Source organism: Anopheles marshallii, chromosome 2 (genome assembly GCF_943734725.1).
Source record: "Anopheles marshallii chromosome 2, idAnoMarsDA_429_01, whole genome shotgun sequence".
Lineage (NCBI taxonomy): Eukaryota > Metazoa > Arthropoda > Insecta > Diptera > Culicidae > Anopheles > Anopheles marshallii.
The window spans coordinates 23,037,130-23,053,993 of NC_071326.1; the positions used below are offsets into that span (position 1 = coordinate 23,037,130).

At 50.1% G+C, this 16,864-nt stretch overlaps 1 protein-coding gene across 1 annotated transcript in view; it reads right to left on the reverse strand.

Moving 5' to 3' along the window:
* Positions 1-826: 826 nt before the first annotated feature.
* LOC128719714 (zinc finger protein 395) overlaps positions 827-16,864 on the reverse strand; it is an 85,035-nt gene continuing 68,997 nt past the window's right edge. The window contains exons 5-7 of the mRNA XM_053813343.1: positions 2,067-2,164; positions 1,445-1,916; positions 827-1,367 (exon numbers count right to left, since the gene is read on the reverse strand). Of these exons, the coding sequence (XP_053669318.1) occupies positions 918-1,367; positions 1,445-1,916; positions 2,067-2,164 (1,020 nt within the window). The 3' untranslated portion in view covers positions 827-917. The remainder of the gene's footprint in view (positions 1,368-1,444; positions 1,917-2,066; positions 2,165-16,864) is intronic.

Here is a 16,864-nt window from a genome sequence, read left to right on the forward strand (position 1 = left end):
GTTCGGTTCGGCTTAAGATTGTATGTCTGTTTCTTTTTTTTTTGCTGCTTTCTTCTGGTTTAATCCGCATGTTAAAACTAAATCAGCCTTTGATGTCTTGTGGTTTTCGTATTTCGTTTTGTTTGTTAAGATCTTCTAGTAATTGTGTGTTTGTGTTTTTTTTCTCTCCATTTTGTTTTTCCTTATGTATGCGCCACTGCCTGTAGCTGAACCGTTCGTCCTTCTTTGCCTTGGTTTTATCAGCCTAGGTTTTTACCTTGCGTTTAGTCTTACATATTACACGGGGTTGTTTTTTGCTTCTGTCTATCGGTTACTTACGGTTTTGATGCTCCTATCGTCGATGAGCGGTGGCGCCTGGTGAGTTGCCGGCAGACTTGAATGTTGGCGGGAAGTTTTGGTACGTTCCAGCCGTACGCCATCAACGGTTAGGTGCAATCCGGATGGTCGCGCATCGCGATGGCGTTGGGCGGTCGGCTCTTCGGCTGCGTGTGACGGCTGTCACATCAAACCACCGCCATGCCCGGTGCGCGTGGACGTGGTTGCTGCGGTTGTGCGTACTGCACACTGAAACGGTGCGATTGTTGCTGCTGGCTGTGCTGGTTGTGTAGCAGCAGCGACGATGGTGCGGCCGGCTGCAGTTGGAGCGGTTGCGACGGCAACTGGATCACCTGTTTGACCATCGCGACCGCGGACGACGACGAGCAGGACGACGATGAGGACGAGGAAGAGGAGGACGACGACGACGACGACGACGATATCCACAGCGACTGTGAAGACGATGGCGAAGTAGACGGGGCGGCGACTCCCGGCAGTGCACCACCCGGCCCAACGGCCGGCGGTGGCAACTTGGCGCTGCTGCTACTGTTCGGTGGTGTTGCTGCTGCTGCTGCTTTGCGGTTGCCGGCGGACGGCTTGGATCAGTCGCCGAACCGGCTGCAAGCCTTCTTCCACTTGCACTGGGTGCACCACTGGTCCTTGTGGTCCATGCCGTACACCTTGCGGCATTTCTTGTTCTCGCCGCGCGTCCTCCGGTTCGGTGACACCGGCGACCGGTGCTGGCCGCTGCCCGCACTGCCCACGCTGCTGCCGCCACCGCTCGAGCTCGGGCTGGTGCTGTACGAGCCGAGCGCGATCGCACCGGACGCACCGGCCGCACCGGCCAGCAGTTGGTGGTAGGCGGCCGTACCGTTGTTGGCACCACTGCTCGCACCGCCCGGCGACAGCTGGATGTGGCCGAGCTGCTGCTGATGGTGCTGCTGCTGCTGTTGGGCGGCCTGCGCCTGGTAGTGATGCTGGTAGTTCGGCGACGGGTACGGATACGAGGCCGACGGACGGGGCGATAGTCGTACGTGCTTCTGTGGTGACGTCTGGATTGCCAGGTCGTAAAAAAAAAGAACAGTGAGTTGGACATACCAATTGGGCGGTTATGCGTGACGTTACTTACCGGGCTCACCTGGGACCAGGTGTAATTGTGATGGATCAGCGGTGATACGCTGCTGTGTGGATTGACCGCACCATTGCTACTGCTGCTACCATTGCTGTTGCTGCTGTTACCGTTCGTGCCGGCACCGTTGCTGGACGCGGTGCCGTTGGTGCCGCTCAGTGCCGCCACCGTTAAGCCGGCCGGTAGCGGTGGCTTGATCGAGGCGATCTGCTGTTGCGCTTGATGCTGTTGCTGCTGCTGCTGTTGGGCGGCCGCCTGCTGCTGGAGGGCCTGCGATTGCGAGAGCAACCCCTGCCGGTAGGTGCCAACGATCTGGCGCTGATATTCGGGATCCTCGTGCGGGGGACGTGCCATGTCGCGATGGCTCAGCGTCGGTGGCGAGGGTGGATTCGGCGCGCTCTCGTCGCTCTCATCCTCGGTTTCGGTGAAGAAGAAATCCTCCTCGTCGCTGTACTCGTTCGGCTTACGAGGGCTAAGGGTGTGGGGGAGGGGTTGAAGGGCGAGAAGAAAGGTAAGAAAAGGTGATAAATTAGCAAGAATTCATCGCTGGATCGCTGTGGCCGCCACTTGTTTGTTGCTATTTGCCAGAGTTCTGACCTTTCGCCCAACATCCCGTACTTACCCAAGATGTGCGTTCCTAATGTGTTGTGTGATTTCGGGACATGTAGTATAGATGACGCCACAACCTTTCCAGGTGCATTTGAAAATTCGCTGACTGACCTGTAAGAGTAAGCAAGCAAGGAAGGCTTTTTAGTCAAACGTAGTCGTAAAAATGGTAGAACAAAGCTACAGATCCCAACGTTTCAAAACACGACAGTAATGAGTGTAAGGTCAGCACAAAGAGGACGAATACAACATCAACACGCATGTTGCTGTGCTCGGCTGCCTGAAACACGGTAGAAATTCTTACATTTCGCACTTTCGGTTTGAACACTTGCGTCCTGCGGGCGACACAGGAACGCGACATTAGGACTTGGCCACTGGCCATCGTTGGCCAACCCAGTATGGTCACGCTTTATCTAGCCTTTTCACCCTCTCCGATACGTCCCCGTATACGCCTTGTTATCCTCACAACAAACGCACACACACACAGCCACACGAAGAAAAAAGGGAAATGTTTTATTCTGTGACGCAGCTTCGTCGTAGCTGCGTCGTTGCCGCTTGCGTAGCGTCGCGTTACTGGCGGGTCGCGTTACAGAAACGGTCGTGGCCGCTGCGTTTCGCCGCGTTTTGCCCGCTCGGGGGGGTTTTTTTTCTTCTCATACGTTCGGCACCTCCCACAGCTTCCTCTCGCTCTCTCTCTTTCCTTCGTCCCTTCCCTTCCTACCCAGCGCGCTTTTGGTTTCCGTTCGGGTGCCGAAAGAGCGTTACTCGGCGTTATTTTGCAACGGGAGAGGGCCGCCATTGCCTAACCCACGGCCGGAACCGGATCTTCCTCACCCGGGTGTGTGCGAATGGGTCGAATGGATGCGAATTTTGCTTCACCCAACCTTTCGCGGGGTTATTTTTTTACGTACTTTTTGTTCGGTTTCACCGCCTCACTACCGCTCCGATAGCGTTATTTTGCTTTCGGGGTGACCTAGTTTTGCGTTCTAGGGCACGGAACGGAACGGACGTGAAGCGCTTTACATACTCCGGGCGACCAGCGCGCTGTAACGAGCACCGTTCGGCCCCATCCACACTAATACACCCGCACGGACGGCACAGCCCTGCACGCTCGCCCCATATACTTCCCCGCCTTTCCGACGGCTTGTTTACGGTGTGTTACATTGTTTACTTGCCAGCATCGGACGGTACATTCGCCAGCATTCGGGAGCGCTCCAAACTTTGCCACAAGGAGCACAAACACATGTAAAACGGCACCGTGGACATTTCTTCCGGTTCCTGTCCTGTGGGGCACATTTTCCTACCCTCCAGCGTAGGGAGTAAAACAAAACCAAAAAAAAAAAGCCCGGAGTAGGAAAGGCCCTTATTTTCCGTAACAAGAATTTCCCCAGCCACACCGGGTGGGTGTTGCGTCCTGTCGTGGCTTCGCCCCGAATACGCTTTCCCGTACCAAACCAGTACATACCAGGGATATCCCACAGGAACACCACCAGCAAGTACATAAGCAACCGAAACCGGGCTACAATGTAATACATTCTACACGCCAAACACAAACCTGATGACGCGTTGGTGTGAAGGAGAGTGTACCGGAGTGTGCCATTTACGCTCACACGGAAGATGGTTTTGGGTTTTGGAAGTTCGTCCAGAGAGCATCCTGCGTCCTGGTGACCCACTGCACACAGGCCCGTCCATGTGTGTGTGTGTGTGTGTTCGTTTGTGGCGAGTCCCGATTCTTCCTGCAGGCGCTTCACGACTACCGCCAATGGGCAGTGGTGTTAGTGTGGGCAACTCGTTTCGAATAAATTGCGCGCGCTTTTCCCACTGCCCACTGTAACGCGGTCGTACATGGTACCGGGTAACGGGGGTGTTGGAATTTTCTTTCCACCCTTGCACCCGCACACACGCAAGTGACACACACGGGTGGGTTAAAACCTGTGTGTGATCAATATTGGACGGTGGTAGTAAACGCCATTACATTGGCATTTTATGTACGATGCGTACACAAAACTCACACCCCGATAAGGGGCTGAATGGAAAAACCATGCACCGGCAGTAGCGCCGGCCGGGAAAACTGTGCCGTTCTGTTGCCGATGATTGCTCTGGCAAAGTGATTCGCTTCTCACTCACACGGTCACCATCCCCACCCAACCCGCGGGCAGGGCCTTTCCTGCTCATGCGTCACCGCTGTCGGTCAGCCATGTTTTGGTTCCGTACCATCTGTTGGGCGATGGTAAATATTGCGCAGGGCCCACGGTACTATGTACAAAAGGCTACCACGGGACGCAGTCTTCTGCTCGAAATTTCCGGCCGGTGCTGCTGCTCTCTGTGTGGTGCGGGAAGATTCGGCGATGGTTCGTAAACAAAGGTACCGGTCCGAATGTACCAGGCGGCGGTTTGGGAATCTTCTCACCAGCGATAACGAAGCAAAGATGTCGCACGAAATGGCGGTTTGGGATATCCTGCAGGAACGGCACCGTTTCAAACCATTCCCGTTTTTGCGTTATCGATTGACCTACTTTCCGGCGGAGTTTGTACATTGTAAGGGACTACGGAGCGGTGTGTTGGTGTGTTGTGAGTTCCACCAAGAGTCCCGCTACTGGCTTCCCCCTCGTTATGTACACAGGAGTTACCAAAAATTTGTTTTTGTTTATAATTTGACGGGTTTTGCGGGTTGACGCTGGGCCGGGGTATCTTCGGGGCCTTGGGGCCTGCAAGTGTGGCACGAAACGCCCTCCGAGGCGGGGCTTCGAACGCTTATCCTTATCGAAAGCCTTATGTTCCATCGAACACCCCTGGTGAGCTGTTATGGGGGTGGTGGGTATGTTTTTCTTTGCGATTAGTTTCGTGAATCAGTGGATTTGGTTTTGGTTTTCTTGGCTTTCTATGCGCCTTGATTTCTATTAGCATGAAGCATTTTCCCAGCTCACATCACGCGCGCGAGGAGTTTCTTTTGCCCTCTCCCGTTCGGACTCAGCATATTTATGTCCTATCGCAACATGGCCGTAGTTCTGGTGTTTACGTACCGTTAGTTCTACGGTTGCGTTAACCTGCTTTTGGGGAAATGCTTCGTCCCGTGGCTCGATGGCATAGGAGAGTTTCGGTAACCCAGCAATAGCCACCACCGGGAAGGAAGACGACCGTAACCATTGGGTAACGCTTCACTTACAAAAAGGTTTCCATCAAACACGATTGGATGGAATCTCTTGAGCCCGTTGCTCACAGCGCCGACCGGGCAACGGAAATCCTTACCGTTCAAATGGTAGATTTTAAAGATTTCGCCCACGGTTCGGAGCTCGGAAATTGAAGTTTCCAATCGTAAAACATTTCACTCCTGAAGAGAGTGAAGATATTGGCTTATCTTTTTTTTCCTGCGAGGTCGTCCCTTTCACGGTTGACCTAATTTTCTTCCTAGCACGTTTGTAAACAGGGAGTCTGCCAAACAAAAAAAAAGGAGTTCCCATTGTGGTTGAACCATGGTAACGCCTTTATCACTGGCAGCAGATACCATCTAGGTGGTGATCGTTTGCAGAACAAAGCAAAGAATTCTGAATTCGTTCCGCTCGCTCAATTTGCACGTTACATTTTATTGGGCAGGCCCAAAGCAAGGTTGACCCACATATGGGTCAGCTTGGTGCCTTGTGGAGCAGGGCAAAATTCGTGTCCAGACCACAACATCCAACAGTGTGTGCGTGTTGCTGCATTTTTTTCCACCCTGCCCAAGCGACACAAAATGGATGCACACGTACGGCCATTTTGTGTGGCGGCTCTGGCACTTAAATTGTGTTACTGTGTAATGAGGCCATCGAATGCAGTTTTTCCTTCGTTCTGCCGCGTTTGTTTCCCTCTGTGTTCACACTTTAGGGAGCTGGGCACGGTGGAAAACGGGTGCAGAATTTTCGGAACCAAGTAACGTAACTAGCCAAGTGTTGTTGTTTTTTTTTGTTCCACACTCGGAGCTCCCAACATCAACCGCCGAGTGTTGCCGATGACCTACTTTTGGATGCGTGTAGAACTCGGGCGGTAAAGAAGGACGAGAAGTATGGGGTGTTCATCCCTTTTCGCAGCTCCATGTAAAATGGTGGTCCAATAATAGTAACGGCGTTTTTGCACAACCTTGCCTTGTGCGGCCTGGTCAATGTAGCTAATCCTATGAATATTCCAGAAGTACAATAGAAGGATATTCCGCCGGCCCATCAAAGATGGTACGATGCTAGTTAGTTCAAACGAAAGTTGCGCTAATGTTGCGCCCGGTAAGCGCTTTCAAGAATAGCGGCTAAAGTGATAAAATTCAAGCGAAGCCATATTCTTTATCTGCACAGCAGGTGCCGGCCTCAAGTGGAAATGGTTGAGTAGACCGTATACCTGCTTATATACTGGCTTACTGATTAACAGGATGAAAGTTAAAACACGCTAGGGTACTGCATTGTGCTCCACACTAATTAACGTGACGGGTTTCACTTAAACGGATCCTGGTAGTCCTGCTCGGTTCCGCCTACTGTCGCATAAGGTTCCGTAGCCCATTGACATAATAACTAATTGCATGCATCGCTGGCGAGCTCTCCCATCGCGAGACGAGCCGATCATTCGTTTGAAGTTTCCCAACACCGTACGCGTTCGCATTGTGTTACCATTTGCGGTGTCGTTGGTTTGCGATCGGGCACTCATTTTGTAATGAAGCAATTATCCAACAAATTCTAACCCTGCCTGCCTGACTTCGGATCGATTGCGATTGTCCTTGTACCATAAATACATAAGCAGGAGGCATTCAAGGCCAGGTGTGTGGGGGTGCGTGTTTTGTCCAAGGGTCATAATTAAATTTTTGGGAGGAAAGTTCTATAATTAGACTAACACCCTTCGTTTAAGGGGTTCGTTTATCTTGCGCGCTTTTTTGTTGGTTTTTCGACACGAAATTTGAAAGATTTTGTGTCGCCGCTCTCACGCGTAACGCGGCGTTAATCACATTAAATGGAGTTGTGTATTGTTCCCTCCCCCCCCCATCAGATAATGTGCTCGGTTTGACAGGCTGTCACCTTTTGCAGCTAAAGTTGAGCATGCGAATTTACTCGACGCACATCCCGTGGCCGTGACATCATTAGCGCACGGTAACGGTTACCTACTAATTCAATATTGAAAAGTGAAAAGCGTGCCGGAAATCGTCTGCTCCCGACCAGTTGTGAGAAATTTGATACTGTATGGGGGGGGGGGTTTTTTCGTTCGGATTGGGAAACCTCTTTCCTCTTAACACACAATTTTGGGGGAACCACATGGGAAGCAGTTACAACAATTAATGAACCCGAAGGCCTACCGTTGGTCGTTCCGTTTGCCGAACGCTAGTCCTTGCAACATTCATCACCATCATTGTTATACGCTTCGAAAAAACCTCCCCAAAAAAAAAAAATGAAGTCCCTCGAAAAGGTATAATCTTGCGGGTCTTTTGTCGCGCAATGGAGCAAAAAAAATTGGACATTACCATTGGCGATGGTCTGGAACGTAGCATGAGAACAAAAAAAACGAACAGAAAAAGAAAAGGTTTGCCAAAATTGAGATTCTACGCACCTCTCCCACATCCACCCACACACCAAACAGCCCCTTGATCTCGTCTCTAATCCATCACCACCAGCTAACGGTTCGCTTCGTGTGCTGCTAGCAGCTCATTCCCTTCCAGTTACAATAACAAAACATGGAATCCCGAAATTCGAATCATGCCTCGGCGCGTATCAGTGCCGATGTGCTAAAGCCGGCATGTAAACATGCTTCTCGGGATATTTCTTTACTCCCGCCCGGTGGCCAACGAGCTCGCATATCGCACACACACACACACTCGCACACCGGTCGAGAGAAAGTAAATAATGTAATCAGGAGTTTTCGAGGATGGTGAAACTGGATGCCCGAGGAGTGAGCGGGAGTGAGCGAGCGAGAGGGCGAAAATCGATTTTCACTTCCCGCGGGAACATGTTCCCTTCGGTAAGCGTACCGGCGGCGAACGGTGGAGTGCAAGCCGGAGGGTGCTATGTACAAGGAAAACAATTTCCACGAACGAAGGGAGGGAAATTCGAGCGCGCGCAGTTGGCGTGCAACAAAGTAAGCTTGGTTAGCGTTACAAACTGTGCGAGCGTTACGCCATGTAACGCCGCCATTTAAACGACGCTTGCATTTTGTTTTGTTCAGTCACTTTTTCTGTACTTTCAAAAGAATTTAAATATGCATTTATAAAACACGATTGAGATAGAGTGGTTTTAATATGTAGTTGTTTTTTGCTAAAATTCTATGTAATATACTCTAAAAAGATACAAAAGTGTCGTTTTACTAAGTATACTCAGTAAAACAATTAACAGTATTAATTGTTCATGGCAAATAATTTATGTTTGCCATAGTTTTGTTACATTCGATGAATTGTTGACCAGGTTTGCCGGTTACCGGTGCGCAATTTTGTTGCATTGCTTCACACATACACATTTTTCCATAGCAAGCTTCTAGTAGTACCAGCACGAGCTCCCGTTCGTGTGCTACAGCACCATCGAATGGCGTCTTTTTTCCAGTAGTTGTGATGGCCACGATGTTCGTTACACGGTGACATAATAGTGCAGGTCTAGTATGTTGCACACACACATACGTACACAAATGCGCTCCTGCCGAACCGACCAAGATGCCGGGAGATTTGCTCCCGTGATCCCGAAACCTAGTTTTGGCGTTGGCCTCACCATCCGCAGATGATTGCGCAGGTGGCAAAACCAAACTATGGTACCGAACGGTTATCGAAAGAATAGTCAGCAGCCCGCTGGTAGTTCTCTCTCCCTCACACTCGGTACTGAAAATGGCGAAGTCCTTTCGGACTATGCATTGGTGTGAGTATTTTCATCCGTGTTTTGCCGGCAATGGGTAAGGTTTTGCTCGCTGGGCCAAATACCAGCACAAGCGTGACCAAACATTCCAACGCTATGCGCGCGAGAAGGAGACGGCCAAATATCCTTCCGCATTTTCGCGACAAAACGCTCTCGGGAAACAGATTCGCACCATTAACACAGTTCTCACGCCGTGCGAGAATGGGCCAACCCCGTGCACACCGACCGGAGCGAGAACTTTGTAACGCAATGTAGAATTTCTTGCGGTTGGTTTTGGAAGCTCCGTGTCCTGATGACTTTGAATTCGGTGGTACAAAAACACAACAAAAGTGTTGAGCCAGCGAGACAGTGGGAACCGAGAGCAAGGCGAGAGCGAAACGAGCTTGGAAAAGCTCTTCCTTGGGGAAGAGTTTTCTTGGGGTTTTTTTGCAAAAGATACCTGTGAGAGCGTTACAACGGGCAAGCTTTTGCCTGTGCAATGGTTCTTTGGCGTACCATCTTGAGTGATGCGTAGATATTAACACACATTTAAGAGGCTCTCACGTTGTGCACATCTCTCAACCTGGAAACTTTGCCCACCGTTTGCTCTCCGTCTCTCTGTCGACTCTGTCAAGAATGTTCCCAATTTGTGGTTTTACACCTGACCTAGGAGCATGCCCATCTTACAGCCCCAGGATCGGGAAAGGATATGGTTAAGAGTTGAAGTTAGAAGATGAAATTGATGGCTTTCTAGGTGGAGAATTTCTGTACTGTTCGGCCTTAGCTAATGCTGCAACTAATACTGCACGTAATGGGCAATAAACGAAAGAAGGATTGTTTTTCCCCCGAACAACCTGCTTCGCAACCCTACGGCAACAAGCAATAAAATGTCCATCTTGGCATAAGTATCTCTTCCCTTGTCCCGATTCATGAGCACCATCTTCCCGAAACTGTCTATGCTTACGGTCTTCGGCAGCACTCCTTGCATAAGCCCCGCTGTTGCTGGTGTCGTCGGGCAGAAACCGTAACTGCCGGCACCGACACCGACACCGACCCCGAGGGTCGCCGCTTCCGGGCGCCTACCGTGGGCCGCCCCGGACGTCGTACTGCCCCTCGGTCGCTTCCTTGCTGACCGCGCTGTTGGTGGTTCTTCCGGGGGCCACAGGCCGCCGAACGGCCGCTGACGCACTAACGCTGGCAGTAACGCTGTGTCGTACTGATGACCCGCACCGTACAGCACCTCGCCCCACATATAACCGCCCGAGCGCCCCCGGCCCCGGGGGCTCCGGTATGGACGGTGTGTCGCCTTGGGTTAGTCTCTACGTTCGCACGGTTTCGCACTTGGCCGGCGGATATCTGCGCTTCGCGTACATAATTCCCAGCCCCCCCACGGGAACGATGGTGCACGGTCGCGTCAGATCAGTCCTCGCAGTCCGGAACCGATGTGAATGGGAACCAACGAAAATGGGATGGTTTACAGCTTCATTGCCTGGGTTTTGCACTCGTTCTTCAGTATCGATCAGTCACTCTCTCTTTCACTTGTAGAACGAAGCATTTGGAGGACAAGGAAATCAAACAAAAAAAACCACTCCAAACACCTTCTCACATGATCACTGTATCAGTCAAGTTGGGGTTGGGATTGCACATACAATTTATGTCACTTGCTACCGGTCCTGTTGCTGGTAGCACTCGGTCAAAACCCTGCAGCGACTCGGCAGACAATCACAATAATTCGAACAACCGCGTTAATGTTCCGTGTTCACGTTCACCGGAAATTCATTGCTGATTCTAACCCAACCAGGCACACACTCCGGCCTGCTTGCGGATGTATCTTCCTTTGCTTGAGAGGTAGGGGGAGGATTCGTAACCCATCCACCCACTACCGGATGTGTGAACGCAGTTCCTAATCGTTCCTATTATTATTCGATGCTCCGTGCGGTACTGCTAGAAGTAACCTTGTGACCTTTTGGTGTCGTCACCTTCCCGGTTTGGGTTCCCGCTTCACCGGACGATAGATTTTGCAAACGCCCGGGGTGGCGAAATGGCACACACGCGGACAGGACAGGCCAATCGCAAAAAGAAACAAGGCGAAATTTCGTAGCGTTTTCCTACACCGGACCAGTTTGCGTAGTACTGGCGTGCGCGCTATGGCGGATACTGGAACGCCGCTGAGCGAAGAAATGTACGAACGCACGAGCGAACGAACCAACGAACGGTTTCTACCAGATAGCCTCCGAAAGCAGCGGTTGGGCAGATAAAACACATCAACAGCAACAACAGAAAATCCCAGAGACACAGTCGTGTGACTTTTCCGAGCACAGCCACACTCACGCCGGAATGGGAAATGTTCTCTCAGGGCTCTGTTTCCAATGTTTCCACCGTTCCACCGTCGCGTTGCCCACACACATTTGCCTAGACGGACGTCGCCGGTTTCCGCTTGTAGTCCTTTCCTTCCCTTCCCCTTCGCCTTCTCTCTCTCTCTCCCTTCGCTCCTCTCCACCTTCCGCGCATGATGCGAAGAAGAAGAACAAGAAAACCCCTCCGAGGCTGGGTGTATGGTTCCGGGAAATGCTTCAGGTGACACACTGCCTCGCGACGTCGTACCGAGTGTTTTGTGCGGCGACAGACACGTGCGAGGGCCGCATGTTACCGGAACGGCGGAAAAATCCCTCCCCTGGCCCCCTTCGCCACCGGGAGCTTTCGGAGCTGGTTGTATTGTTGTTTTTTCTCGGTCCCGGCCGGTCCGGAAAATGGTACTGCGCAAGATCGGTTCAATAGAGAACAGAAAATTGCAAGGGAGAGAGAGAGAGAGCGAGCTAGAAACGCGAGAGCATGTGGAAGCTACTGTAGAGAGCTTTCGCTTTGATTTGCGGTGCCGATCCGAAAGCTTCGCAGCTCACGGGAGTTGCATTGCTCGAATGGAAAGCAGCTGTGGAAGCTTCCGGTTTTTCTCCACCAGTCCACACAGCCGAGAACGCGATTTCCCGGAGCGGTGAGAGTGTCGCTCAGGCAAGCAACCGGGTCGGGTGAAGCCATGGACGGTTGTGGGGGCCCCCACTCGCGCATCCGGGAGAAGATGTTGGTGAAGAAAAATAATCCATCAACACAAAATGGAAGAAAGTGTATTTTTATTTTTCACCGGCCGGGAAAATTCGCCTCTCTCGGTTTCAGTTCGGTTCACTCTCTCGCTCTCGCCAACCAGCTGATGTTTATATGGGGGGATGATGATGAGCCTGCGGTGCATCAGAAGGGTGGACAGTTGTGAGGCATATGGAACACGAATGTTGAGCCGGCAACGGCACACCGGACGCCATATTGACAAAATGGAAAATGACCGTGGGAGCTTTTCGAAAGCGTCATTCACCACCGATCGATTGATCGATCAGAAACATAAAAACAAATCTTCAGTTTGGTTCCTACAGCTCAAAATGTTTTTCTATCGCAAAGACAGTACCAAAACGCGAGACTATACCCAAAATCAGCCCAAAACCGAAGCGCAACATTGGGCGGTTTTCTGAAAACTCGTAGCATGCCTGTGCATGGCACGTCAAGGTCAGGCACGGTTTTACCGGCCGGTAGATTGGCGGTTTCGCGTTTTGCAGCGTTGTGCCCAGTGAGGATATTTACTACGCAGGCTCAGCCGTACCGTAGCACCAAACGAGCTTTATCTCCTTCCGGTTCACTCTCCTCTTCTGCCGCATGGAAAAGTTGATGTAAATTTGGGTTTTTGTTTATATTTTCATCCCACTCACGGTGGTCGTCGGCGTTAGGCGTAAAGTAAAAAATAAAAAAGTTGTACGCTGGTACAGCAGTTGATACGCCGCCATGATATCCTTATTAAATTTCATAGATAATTAGAAATATATAACATTGTTGTACTGATGTTGCATTTGCTTTCCAATACATACTGACTAACAGCAAACAGAATTCAAATGTCTTATTCATAAAATATTGAAACATATTTTAAAAAGACTACAAGAATTAAACATGTTAAACATCAGAATTGTTTCAAACAGAGCAATAACAAGCGGTGTAAGATAACATAAATGGAAGCTTCATGAGCTGATTATATTTGTTTAATCCGTAAACGCAGCAAAGCATTTTTTGAAGTTCACATTTTAATAGACACCAAGAAACGCATTTAGCGAAATAAAAGCGACCGATCCGCGACCTTTACCAAATCCCACAGTAAAGCCATCTTAAAAGGCCAACCAATTACGCTCCCACACGTTTATCGTCTGTGCTCCCACTCGGCCCCGAAGCCAAAGCTCTATCCGCGTAGGAAAATTAACATTTTGCCTGATTTTTTTTTACCCAAATTTACACACGTGAGGTGAGTACGCACGTGGCCGTATGCGTTCATGGAAATGGTTGATTCTGCACCACGAACTCAAAGCTGGACGATGTGTTACAGCCAGACGGGCCGTGAGTCAAAGGACGAAGCCATCGATCGGCAGTCTCAAGCGTTAGCACCCACGCGCACGATATGAACGAATTATTGAATTTGGACGGAAAGGATGCAACAATGAAGTGTTTTCCGTCGGACGAAGCCATTGAGCGTATCCTAATCGGCAGCGGAAGATAAAAGTGCGTGGGCTTTCGGTCACAAAAAGAGCAAGTCTGCTGATGGTTGTGATGCTGAAGGTATACAGTTGTGTAGGTTGAAAGAAATTTGCAAACAATCAAAGGTTAATACCTCTTGCATCCTGGTTTTCGTGTCCACTTGCTGTCACCCAGTAGAATCTTGGCTTGTGCACGTCGAAAAGCTGCCAAGAGCGGTAATATTTACGTCAGCATCAACTTCACTGCAGCATACGGTGCGGTGCGATGCACGTCAACTAGACATTCTTGTCATTTAAGACAGTCGAAACTTGGTCGAAATTCGGAGATATAAATCCGGACTCGTCTGCTAAGCAATTCGGCTGTGATTCCAATTCCAGCTGGTAGAGATCAAATTACTCTGGAGCTTAAAAAATGATTGACGCGTATGAGCATACTATCTTTCGTTGTATATCCACATTTCCTTAAAGAAAATCCCCCCCTGGGATGGCATTCCACAGATGAAGTTGTGAGGATTTAAAAAAATAAACAGTATCAATAACCGCAGGAGTTCCTGCTCTGGTACAGTGATTCCAAACTGTCAAAAATGCAACGAGACATGCTACTGACTCACAATCCATAATCGGTCCCGGGGTGCATCCCGGTTTTTGGGGTCGAGATCAGTGAACTGGTCCGTACCAGGGCACGGTTGACGGCACGCATCTTGAACGCATTCTTGAACCAACACACAGATGCTGAAGATGCTGCCGGCAATTGGGAAGCGGTCGATGAACGCACGATGCCGCGGTGTTATTCGCCGGGTCCGAAAAGGTTCCCGATCGGGCCTGTCTCGTTTACTCGGTCCGTCTACCGATCGAGATAATGTTATGCTTCGAATAAACACCTTGATCGTGTATGAAAAAAAAAATGCATTTTCCATTACTAAAGGTCACAAAGGCTACGGAAACGCACTGAAAGCGAGAGCGAGCAAGCAAGTTTGTATCTGTTTTAGCTGTTTTGTCAGTGTCTCTTTGTGTGTTTTTTTTGTCGATTTTAAGTTGGGTTTTCCAACGCCACGCCAAGAAGGTATCGGCCCGCATAGCTTATTAGCTGTGAAATGTTTATTCACGCGCTATCCTTTCGTTCCTTTTCGCTTTCGGAGGGAAAGGACCCACAGCAGCTCTGACTGCTGTGCAACGTTCGGTTCGGTCTGTCTCAAGGACTTCCGGCCATTGAGTATTACGACCCTTGATGCAATCTCGTCAGCATCAGCACCAGCTCGACTGATGCGTTCCCGGTACCTGATCGTACTACCCCCCAGTGTATCGAAGGGTTTTATAACAATTTTACGATGAGAAATACCAACATTAAGGGAGAAGGTAGAGCAATGAACCGAAAGGCATCAACGGCGATGGAATTTTATTTGGTTGCATTGAAAATAATGATCGGTCAGTGACACAGTGCACGGGTGACAGGAACAGCTGAGAACTTAACAACGAGCTGTAAACCAACCCCGGCATCGCAGCAGTTTGCTCAGTACAGCAGCACAAAAAAAAAACACGCTCAGCTCGATTTTTTGAATTCAACGCTTTTGTATCGTATTCTCGTCCGTTCGTTGCCCTCCAACCGGGCTTGAATGATCTCTATTATGTTTGTGGTTGAGCATTTTTCTTGCGCCCTCTGCTTTATCACCCCTAGGTTGCTGTATTACCGGCGGGAAGCGGCTGGCCAGGGGCTGATATTCAACCTCGAGAAACACACAATAGCTAATCCCAATCCCAATTTCAATTCCCATCCATCGGATCCTCCGCAATCCACTGCCCACCAAAGCAGCTGATTCGAGTGTGGTGAGTAACTGCTGAGTACCTAACGCAATACTTGTGCTGTGCTTCGTTTTTGAGCTACCCTGCCCGGGTGCGGAGGTTCCGGACGGGCGCTGGACGACCGTAAAAAAAACTTTTGCTGCGGGTGCAACGGGATCAAATCCGGTTTTTGGCCCTCACCCGAAACTGAGACCTTTCGGTGGTGTTCCACAGGCTTGTTTGAGGGTGTTCTGTTTTTGTGTGCTCTTGTGGATCACCACTCTGGTTTCATCAGGTTTTGAAACATGCCCTCGTCTAGACAGACTCTTGTGCGCATCTTCCGGTGGTGGCAATGTTTTGGCTGTGCCTTTTGCGCCCGCCATATTTAATGTTTCATACCACGAAGTTAACGCTTGTGATTTTTGGACACTCCTTGAAAGGAGTTGCTGCTTTTTGCATCTTGGCGAAGTCCGCCTGCCGGTGCAGAAATATTCCTACGTCTCTGTACGAGGCTTTATTGCTCTTTAGGAACTTCACTAATTAGCGCATCTGCCTTTTCCGGTGTTGCAGGTTTTAAGCAAACATTTCCTTATGTTTATTCAAAAGAGAGCAAATTTTCATGTTTCTCTTTTATTTCTACTTCGAGGGTATTATTGGAAGAAGTTTTTATTAACTTCCACAAATACCTTAAAACATCCATACCTTCTGTGGGTAATTTCTTTGACCCTCTTCTGCCTGTTTTTGTTTTAGTTTTTTCTTATTTCACCAGAGCTTCTTTTCCTTCATTTATCCTTCGTAGTTGCATTGCTGCGCGTTTCCATTGTTCCGATCCGAGGCCATATGAAGCTTACGTGATCCGGGAAACAAAAAAGAAATGAAAAGATACACACTTCCTGCACGCCAGGATCCTCACCGCGCACCTACAATTCACCACCGTTCACGCATACATGCACCGATCGTTGTGCGCATCCCTTTTTAGGGAAGTTGTACCCTTAAAACCGATCGCGAGTTCGTTGCCCACCGGGCTTGCTGCTTGCCCATGCTTACCTTGAAAAGCATTTGGAGCGCAAAGAACGCGCTGCAAACAATGTCTGATCTGGGCCCGTTTCGGGTTCTGCCAACAACCTGCCCCAAGAATCAGGGGGGAAGGGGGAGGGAGCCCCGTGGAGAATAAAAGATGCCCCAAACCTCGAGCTGGTGGTGGTTCGCATCGTGTCTGCCCGGAGCGCACACGGGTGAGCAATTTTGTGTGTGTTTTTGTTTTTGCGCGTTCCCTTTTTCTCGGTTCGTTCCTTTCGCGCTCCACAATTCGCGGGGCCACTGACCCGGTGTTGCAGGGGAGAGGGGAGGGGAGGAACGCCGCGATCACACAAGAAAAATGGTTCCAGCGCAACCGTCTGGCGCGTATCTGAAAATGGGTCCTCAACTCAACAGGCCCCCGGACCCAACTGACAATTCCACCGACACGGACTACGGTAGTCAGCGAAAAGCGAAACAAAAAGACCTCAAACCGTCCAAACAAAGGCCAAGGGGATGCGATCGAAAAGAAACGACAACAACGGGACAACAAAAAAAAACCGGTCAGACACAGCAGAACAGAATGTTGGAGGGCAGCAATATATCGTAACCGAACCGAAAGCACACAACAAAAA